Source organism: Cervus elaphus, chromosome 27 (assembly GCF_910594005.1).
Source record: "Cervus elaphus chromosome 27, mCerEla1.1, whole genome shotgun sequence".
NCBI lineage: Eukaryota > Metazoa > Chordata > Mammalia > Artiodactyla > Cervidae > Cervus > Cervus elaphus.
In genome coordinates this window covers 62073691-62083777 of record NC_057841.1, presented here as the reverse complement: position 1 = coordinate 62083777, position 10087 = coordinate 62073691, and the positions used below count along the sequence as shown (strand labels likewise).

At 39.1% G+C, this 10087-nt stretch overlaps 1 protein-coding gene across 2 annotated transcripts in view; it reads right to left on the bottom strand.

Annotated features, from left to right (window-relative positions):
• Window positions 1-10087, bottom strand: part of CDH20 (cadherin 20) — a 202853-nt gene that overhangs the window by 22870 nt on the left and 169896 nt on the right. For both annotated transcript variants that reach the window (XM_043889326.1, XM_043889327.1), the window contains one exon: window positions 1314-1567. In XM_043889326.1, coding sequence (XP_043745261.1) covers window positions 1314-1567 — 254 coding nt within the window. The remainder of the gene's footprint in view (window positions 1-1313; window positions 1568-10087) is intronic.

Genomic DNA, 10087 nt, shown 5'->3' with positions numbered 1-10087 from the left:
CCATTTTAATGCCTGAAAAAACATTTGCTACTTGGTTAGAGGAAGCAGATTTCCCCCACTAAGGTTAATCTCAGGAGAGAATCGTTTTTATTAAATGGCAGAAGTACATTTTCCTTCAAAATGGCACCTGGTGAGGGAAGTAAGCAGCTGACAGAAAAGGCCTCTGACAAATTGAGGTGTGTTTAAACTGTGCGCTCTGTGCTAACGCCCGAGATCCATTTGTGTGGCTTTCGACAATTAACGTGACAGATGGCCTCAAACAGCCTGGGAACCCTGATCTTTTATGTCAAGCTTCAGAGGCTTGGCAGTTGCTCTGGAAGGTTGAAGTGTCAACCTGTTCACCAGCTGTTTGCTCTTTGGTTCCAGGGTCGATAGGAAGTGGCCGTGGCTATAAGAGGAGCTCTTTGCCTGCTCTTGAAGGGGAAGCATCTAGGTTGGAATCTTGATGTTCAAAACATACTTTGGAGAGGCTGATTTGTGGATTTGCAATAGAAAGTCAGTCTACATGTCATCAAAGCTGTTGACAACCGTGGGAGTTTTCTATGTCTGTTCTTTCTATAATATATGGAAATATATGTTTGTATGTATTATTTTTTCCATTTTTAAAGTAAAAATGTCAAAGGTTCACAAAAATTAAGAGTATATAATAATCACTGTTATATTCACCACTAAGATTAAACAATTTTTAATGCTTTGATATCTATGTGTCTATTTGACAACATCCGGGGTCTTTTTTGGGGGCTTCCCTGATGGCTTAGTGGGTAAAGAATCCGCTTGCAGTGCAGGAGACAAAGGAGATGTAGGTTTGATCCCTAAGTTGGGAAGATCCCCTGGAGTCTAAGGGAATGGCAATCCACTCCAGTATTCTTGCCTGGAGAATCCCTTGGACAGGGGAGCCTGGTGGGCTACAGTCTGTGGGGTGTGCAAAGAGTCAGACTTTATAGATTGTTACAACTCAGGGAATGCTATGGTTTTTTTTAGCAGGTAGAGGCCAGAGATGCTGCTAAACATTGTAAAATGTATATGATACCCCCCTCAACAAAAAATTATCTACCCCTAAATATCAGTAAGGCCACGACTGAGCACTGAGGGGTGTGTGTATGTGTGTTGCTGAATCAGTTGACAGGGAGTTGTAGTCATAATGACACTTCACTTCTAAATAATATGAAAAGTCCATGTCATTTAAGAAAAAAAAAGAAGCATTTAAAGAAAGAGTCTCCAGAGATGGAATAAACAAAAAGAAAAAGTGCTAGAAAATTAGAATCAAGGGCAGATTCTCGGAAATAAGGCAAAGGTGAAATGTGTGGAAAAACCTGATTGAGTTGTTGGTCACATCTGGGTCCTTGGCAGAAACGATCTGTATGGTTGTCCCAATTGCCACATCTTCAGGTACCTCCACAAAATAAAAGCCAGGGTCAAACACAGGGGGCTCATCCACGTCTTCCACACTGATGTGCACCGTGGTTGTGTCTTGAAATGGGCCCAGGTTCAGAAACCGCATCTCGAGGTGAGGGTTGGCTCCCTCCACTTTTAAGGTATAGCTTTTCTTTCTCTCAAAACTCAGGGGCTGAAAAGTAAGGACAGGAAGACTGCTTAGTTAGGAGCATGTATGTCAAGGTTCTAAAGGATGGATGATACTGATAGCTGGCGGGTAGTTTCCCAAATGCATTAAAACGGTGGAAAAGAGACAAGAGGAAAAATAAGCAGAAATTTTCCATTTGTTCCATGGTTCTTGCAGTTTCAACAATTTGGGTAAAGAAAGTAAAGGGGATGGTAGATGCTTTAGAGATAGTAAAGCAAGCCAGCCTGCTGATGAAGAAAGCCACTGCACCCTGAGCAAGGCTGACTTTGACCTGTCTACTCTGTAATCTGCATGGTCATCGTTAGAAAGACTTGTTCATTTGAAAAGGTGTCATGATAATTAAGAGTGAGTTTGAGTTCTTTTTCAGTGTATCCAAGCAACTGAGGTCTGAGCTTCTCTGTTTTCTCCCTTAAAAATATTCTTAAGGACAGAGGCAATAGTGATCTTTTCTAAGAAACTATCAATAAACACCTCATGAAGGTTCTTAGTGCATTGTGTCAGATCAATATTTGTGTGTTTAGTTTATCATAGACAATCTCTTTTAAAAACCTGATCCAGTGCCTCATTTTATAGTTAAAGAAACATTCTCAGAGAGCTAGAAGACTGGCTGAAGCTGATGTGGTTGTCCGTGTCAGGGTGGAAATGCTGCTAAGGGCTTTTAGATTCCTCATTCAGGGCTCATCCACAAAGTTTAACTTTGTCTAATAAAATCCCATGTCATGACATATAGCTTTTTTGGTGTTTCCTTTTTTGGATCTTTCTCTCTACCTTCAGAATATTTTATGTCAAAATAAATACAGCACTTCAAGGCAGAAAGTAGACTTGAATGCTATCTCTTTAAGAATAATCCATTTAAGTTTTTTTTTTTAGACTGACAAAAATGTATAAAAGTTTTAAGCAACACCTCAAAATATTATTAATAATTTTAAGAATCAGGGAAATTCAATTCTATACAATAATTGCAGAGGATAGGAAAGCAGTTCCTAAAGCTGAAAAGTCACATGTCAGCTTATGTGGTGACTTTGCCATTTTTTTTTTTTTCATAAAATATGCTGCATGTCAGCACATTTCATGTTAGAAAGAGGCAAATGTCTATTTAAGCAACTAGTTTGCTTTTGAGAAACAAACAGCAGGAGGAATTGCTTTAACTAAATTTATTATTTTCAAATTCTAACAAAAAATTTTTGTTTATTTTGTTGCTGTTGTTGATTTATCACTGTTCTGTATTTACTTAGCACCATAGGTTGTACTCTTTGTTTCTTAGAGTCCACTGTTTCCGTCTGAACCAAGTAGCCATTCCTACCAGCCTCCTTGCCTCCAAAATTCCTAGTCAAAAGACAGGGTTTTCATAAACAGGAAAATCTGCCACTCAGGTTTCAATAACTCTGGTGGAATAGATTTACCAATTTATTTTATTTATGTTACTCTTTTAAGTCTAAACATCTGTATTTCCTGGTAATTTATTAATACATTGAATTCTTTCAGAATTCTATCCCTATGTAGAAGTAACCCAAAGTGGACACTGATTGTTTATGTTAGGTTTGAGCTAGGCAAAATATGTTGTTTCTGTAATTTTAAGTCATTTTTCTAATTTGTCATGAATTTCATAAAAATTAAGATGTAACTTATATACCTTAAAATTCACCTGTTTTAGTGTAAAGTTTTGCAAGTTTTGAGAAATGTATACAGTCATGTATGTGCTTCCTATGATAATTAAGATACAGAACAGTTCCATCACCCCGTTACTTCCTGACCAGTGCTTCTTTGTGGTTAAATCCCACCCCTGGCACCTACTGGTCTATTTTGTGTCCCCATTACAAGATTGTCACATATATGCAGTCTTTCAGTATGTAGTCTTTTGAGTCTGGTTTCTTTCACTTAGGTTATGCATTTGAGATTCATCCATGTCTTTGTGAACGTGGAGTTTTGTCCCTTTTATTGCCAAGTAGTATTCCATTATATGGATTTCCCAGATGGTGCTAGCGGTAAAGAACCCACCTACCAATGTAGGAGACATAAGAGACCTGGGTTTGATCCCTGGGTTGGGAAGATCCATTATATGGATGTACTGCAGCTTATCCACCCTCCAGTGGAGGATGTCGTTCCCAATTTCTGACAGCTATGAATGAAGCCACTACGAACATTTGTAGACAGGTTTTTGTGGAAGCATAGGTTTTCATTTCACTTGGGTAAATACCTTGGAGTGGGATTACAGGAGTACATGGTAAGTATATTTCTAACTTTATAAGAAACCTCCAAACCAATCTTCACAGTGGCTGTGCCATTTTGCATTCCCACCAGGAATGCATGAGAGTTCTCGTTGCTCCACATCCTTGTCGTCACTTGGTTTTGTCAGTTTTTCTGATGTTAGCGTCCTAGTGGATGTGAAACGGTATCATGGTGGTTTCGATTTGCATTTCCCTAATGCCAAGTGATGTTGAGCATCTTTATATCTTCTTGAAGAGTTCTTTGTGTATTTTATGTTATAGTCGTTTATCAGACACGGATTTGCAAATATTTTTTCTCAATCTGTGGTTTGTTTTTTCACTCTTTTATCAGTGATGAGAAGAAACTCTTAATTTTGTAAAATCTCATGTATCACTTTTTATTTTGTAGATTGGGGTTTTGGTGTCATATCTAAGAAATCAGGGTCACAAGGTTTTCTCCTATATTTTCTTCTAGAAATTTTATAGTTTAGTTTTTTATATTTAGGTAGATCATCTAAATTTCTTTTTATAGGTATGAATCAAGGTTCTCTTTTTATTTTTTTTAGATACAGACATCCAATTTTTCTAGTACTGTCTGTTGAAAGACTACAGTGAGTTTTTAATTATTTTTACAGTTTCTTTTTAAATAACTTACTTGAAGTGAAGTGAAGTGAAAGTTGCTCAGTCCTGTCCAGCTCTTTGTGACCCCATGGACTATACAGTCCGTGGAATTCTCCAGGCCAGAATACTGGGGTGGGTAGCTTTTCCCTTCTCCAGGGGATCTTTCCAACCCAGGGATTGAACCCAGGTCTCCCTCATTGCAGGCAGATTCTTTACCAGCTGAGTCATAAGGGAAGCCCAAATAAGTTACTTAGTCATTTTTATATTATTTAATATTACTGTATCCCTTAAGTAATTTTATTGCTTAAGATTTAAAGAAAGCATTGCCTTAATACCTTAAAGTTTAAATTGCCAATAATTGATACATGAGTTTGACATTTCTCTCTTGAAAAGTTTTTGTACTTGTTTTTACATATTTAAGTAGTAAATCGAAGAGTAGAAATGTCTGAGACCTCTAGTTAAATTCAGGAAATTTCCTAGAGTCGGAGCACATAAAAATGAAGTCATTGTATCCTTGAAAACTGAGTAATGAAAATTATGTCAGAAAATAGTAATGCAGTTCCCCTAAGCAGGATTAATCATTGCCTCTTCTTCTCCCACAATACTTTGTCTTACTTCCATTATGGTTCTTCTTATTTTGGATTATAAATATTTTTTTCTGTGTTAGTTGCCTTCATGATATTAAAGGGCAAAGACAATGATACAGTCAGATTTTTATTCCCCAGGGCCTCGCCTGAAACCCCAAAATGCTGTTACCTTGTGTAGTGCAAAAGTTTGTCAGTGTATTTACGTGTACTGGTTGAGTGGCGATATATACAGATGTTTTATTGCTATATTTTAGTGATTGAACGATATAAATTTTTTCATATTTTGACATTTTGGATATAGAGTTGCTTCTGCAATTGATGGCACCCTGTAACTTCTGTGGGAGGCAGGGTGTAGTTGTCAGCGTCTGTGCTGGCTAAACCTGGTCAAAGTCATCAATGCTATACTTCATTTGAGTTCTGCATGTGTTGGTAATAATGTGTTGAATTTTGCTGCCTTCTAAAATATTTTAAAAAAGATTGTATTATGATTCAACATTGAAACAAAAGTTGTTGTGTAGGCAAAATGACATGGAAGAAACAGCAGGGAATAAATCTGATGTTAGTGAAGCAAATATGCCTGTGTTTGCAAGAGCTTTCCCGGTGACTACAAACCGAGGAATAAGAAAGCGTTGTGCCATTAAAATTAGCAGAGTTTTTTTTTCTTTTTGAAGTGATATCTAAAACAATGATGAGAATTCATGGCACCTTAGATTTGATAAAATACAAAAGTTTTCAGAGGGGAGTGGACTGGAAACAGTTGTTTATTGAATACTGGAAGATGGAAGACACTGAAGCCATAAGATCATGCTCATACATAGAATAAAGAATATTCTGAAAATTACATATCTCAAGTTATCTTTGAAGCATTTAAATTAAGAGACTGAAAATCAATTGACTGATTACTTGAACACCCAAAAGACCCAAGGTACTGAGTAGTAATCAGTGTGGCTTTATGAAGATCCGATTCTGTAAATTCAACTTAATTTCTCTTTTTGAAAAAGTATGTGCTATTTTAGACAAATAATAGGCCTGGGAGAAATAAATCAAAAACAGAACTTTTGTTTCAATTTCACATGACATTATTAATGATAAAGTAGGAAGATGGGTGTGGATTGAGCATCTGAGTGACTATTGTTCCAAAAGTATAGATTGATTAGTCAATAGCCTCTAAAGTATTTATTATATTTGACTTATCCATCTACTCAACTTATTGACCTCTTTCCTAATTCAATTTTCTGACACCTCATAAGTTCAGAAGAGAAATCCAAGTGACTTTGGCAAAACTGATAAATATTTTGGTTAAACATAGATATAGTTTTAGCAATGACAATGAAAGACAGTATTCTGTCTTATGAGATTTAATCTTGTCTCCAGGTAAGGGAGCTGGAGAAGCGACATTTTGAGATTCCTTTTAGATAGAGCCATACCACTGTGACCAACCTCGTTTTATACAAAATTGTAATAGTTAATATTTTTTAAACTAATGGCTTACAGTAAGGTCTAAGATATATTCTAATAATTTGATATACATTAATTTGCTATTATTAAGGGGGCTTCCCTGGTGGCTCTGCTGTAATGCAGAAGATGGTGAAGAATGTGCCCACAGTGCACGAGCCGGGGCTTCTGTCCACGGGTCGGGAGGATCCCCTGGAGCAGGAAGTGGCAACACACTCCAGTATTCCTGCCTGGGAAATCCATGGACAGAGGAGCCTGGTGGGCTGCAGTCCGTGGGATCACAAAGAGTTGACTTAAATATTATTTTAAGATATAAAATTTAAAATATACTGAAACCTCAAAGATTCTGTTTTTGATTGCTTAATTTTTTAAAGATAATTTTTGCCTTAGACAATAATTATCCAAAACTCTGAACTTTTACCTTGTTGATAGTTATCAGTCATGGTAAGCAATATATTATTAATTTATAACTTGAGGCATGCCACATAGGGGGAACCAGAGATCATATTGCCAACACCCACTGGATCATTGGAAAAGTGAGAAAATTCCAGAAAAACATCTACTTCTGCTTTATTGATTACACCAAAGCCTTTGACTGTGTAGATCACAACAAACTCTGTAAAATTCTTCAAGAGATGGGAATACCAGACCACCTAACCTGCCTCCTGAGAAATCTGTATGCAGGTCAAGAAGTAACAGTTAGAACTGAAGACTGGAACAAAAGACTGCTTCCAAATCGGGAAAGAAGTACGTCAAGGCTGTATGTTGTCACCCTGTTATTTAACTTATATGCAGAGTACATCATGCAAAACGCTGGGCTGGATGAAGCACAAGCTGGAATCAAGATTGCCAGGAGAAGTATCAATAACCTCAGATATGGAGATGACACCACCCTTATGGCAGAAAGCAAAGAAGAACTAAAGAGCCTCTTGATGAAAGTGAAAGAGAAGAGTGAAAAAGCTGGCTTAAAACTCAACATTCAAAAACTAAGATCATGGCATCCAGTCCCATAACTTCATGGCAAATAGATGGGGAAACAATGGAAACAGTGAGACACTTTATTTTTTTGGGCTCCAAAATCACTGCAGTCAGATGGTGACTGCAGCCATGAAATTAGACACATGTTCCTTGGAAGAAAAGCTATAACAAGCCTGGACAGCATATTAAAAAGCAGAGACATTACTTTGCCAACAATGGTCTGTCTAGTCAAATCTATGGTTTTTCCAAAAATCATATATGGATGTGAAGTTGGACCATAAAGAAAGCTGAGCACCAAAGAATTGATGCTTTTGAACTGTGGTGTTGGAGAAGACTCTTGAGAGTCCCTCAGACTGCAAGGAGATCCAACCAGTCCATCCTAAAGGAGATCAGTCCTGGGTGTTCATTGGAAGGACTGATGCTGAAGCTGAAGCTCCAACACTTTGGCCACCTGATGCGAAGAACTGACGCATTTGAAAAGACCCTGATGCTGGGAAAGACTGAGGGCAGGAGGAGAAGGGGACAACAGAGGATGAGATGGTTGGATGGCATCACCGACTCAATGGACATGAGTTTGAGCAAGCTCCGGGAGACGGTAAAGGACAGGGAGGCCTGGCGTGCTGCAGTCCATGGGGTCACAAAGAGTTGGACACGCCTGAGCAACTGAACTGACTGACATAATAGGGGAGCGTTCTTAATCTTATCATATGATGACTTTGTATTATTATTTCTAATGACCTTTTATAATTTTTTATTAATCCTCAAAGAATATGAATAAAATAAACTGCAATATTTAAATTACACCCAAATTTATATGATGATACCAAAATTAATGTCAGCATTTTGCACAGTTTTGAGGTCATTGTGTGCCCGTTACAAAGATTTCTGGTTGGAGGAATGCTGGATGTATCCGTTCTTTTGCTGTACTTGATTGCACTTTCAGTAAATACAGGACAAACATGTGAACTCTTCCCTTCTTTCCTTCTAAAGCAGCGTTAACTCAGCTCCATGGAACAGTATAGAATAAGGTTATTATTAAATACATTAATTCGTGCCACAGTCTGCTATGACTGCATTGGTTTTGTCAGGGTCATCAATGGTCTCCAGGTTCCTAAAGTCTGTGACTGATTTCCAGTGTTCTTCTGTGTCCTTTAGCAGCCTCTACCACAGGCAGTCACTGTTCTCCTGGGAAGTGTCTCCCTGCCGCCCAGGACAGCACAGTCTCCTGACTTCCCTCTGCTTGCCCGGTCTCTCCGCCTCAGTCTCCTTGCTTGCCTTTGCCCTCCCTGACCTCACCTAGGGGCGCCACAGGCTTACTTCACTGCTGTCTTCTCTAGAGATGCTCAATCCCTTGGCATATTATTATTTTTTTACTTGCTTTAAGTACCATTTATGACTCTCAAGTTTATATTTCTCACTCAGAACTCTTCTCCAAATTCCAGACTCCTATAACAAACAGCGACTGTATATCTCCACTTAGGTGTCTAATGGACATTGCAAATGCAACATGCCCAGCACTGAATCCCAATATTTCCCCATCTCACTTAGTGCCAGCTCTATTCTTTTTGTTGCTCAACTGACTCCTCTTTTTCTTCCTAACAGATCGACTGAGGATGTGAAAGAAAAAGAGGAGGACTGTTAGTCCTACTTTCAAAATATATTCAGATTCTGACCGCTTCTCACTGCCTCCATTCCCAATACCCTAGACCAAGGCATCATCCTCTCTTACCTGGATTATCACAATAGCATCCCAGCTGGTGTCTCCATTTCCATTCTTGCCCCCTTATGGTCTTTTCCCAACACAGATTACACAGTAATCATTTCATAGTAGAAGTCCAGTGATGTCACACATCTGTTAAAATCCTCCAGTTCTGCACTTCAGTCAGATAAACACCCAGCGTCCTGCCATCTGCACACACGGCCCTAACACCGTCTGGCTGCCTTGCTCCTTTTCTGGCCTCATCTCCTCCTAGTGTCCCTCTCGGACCTTAGAAAGCTCCTTCCGTTCTCGAGACACGCCGGGCGGAGTCCACCTCCGGGTCGTGCTCTGACTGTCTCTTTGTCCGGAACTCTTTACACACCCGTTCCCCTGTGCGCAGGGCTCCCGTGTGTGGTTCTCACTGAGTCACTCACGGGGCTCCTCCTAGGGCTGTGCATCGTCGATCTGCCCAACTCCGCGCTGTAACTCTGCCTCTGCTGCTGCTTCTTCTTCTTCTTTAATATATTTAGTCATTTGGCTGCACCTGGTCCTGGTTGTGGCCTACAGGACCTTTGGTTGCAGTATGTGGGATCTAGTTCCCTGACCAGGGATCTCTGCATTGGGAACACGGAATCTCAGTCACTGGACAACCAGCGATACCCTGACTCTGCCCACTTTAAATCTTTGCATAAACGTCACTTCTGTGTGAGGCCAGCCCCAAGCATGAAGTTAAATCTGAAGTCATGCTGGCTCTTCTGATCTCACTCCCTTCTGCACAGAACTTGCTACTTTCTAATTCACTACCTTATTGACTTACTTTTGATATTTTGATAGTCTTCTTCCCCTTATAGAATGTAAATTTCAAGAAGGCAGAGGCTTTTGGTCATTTTATTTACTTTCTACATTAAATGCAGTGCCTGGCACATAGGTAGGCACTCAACACATGTTTATTGAAGAA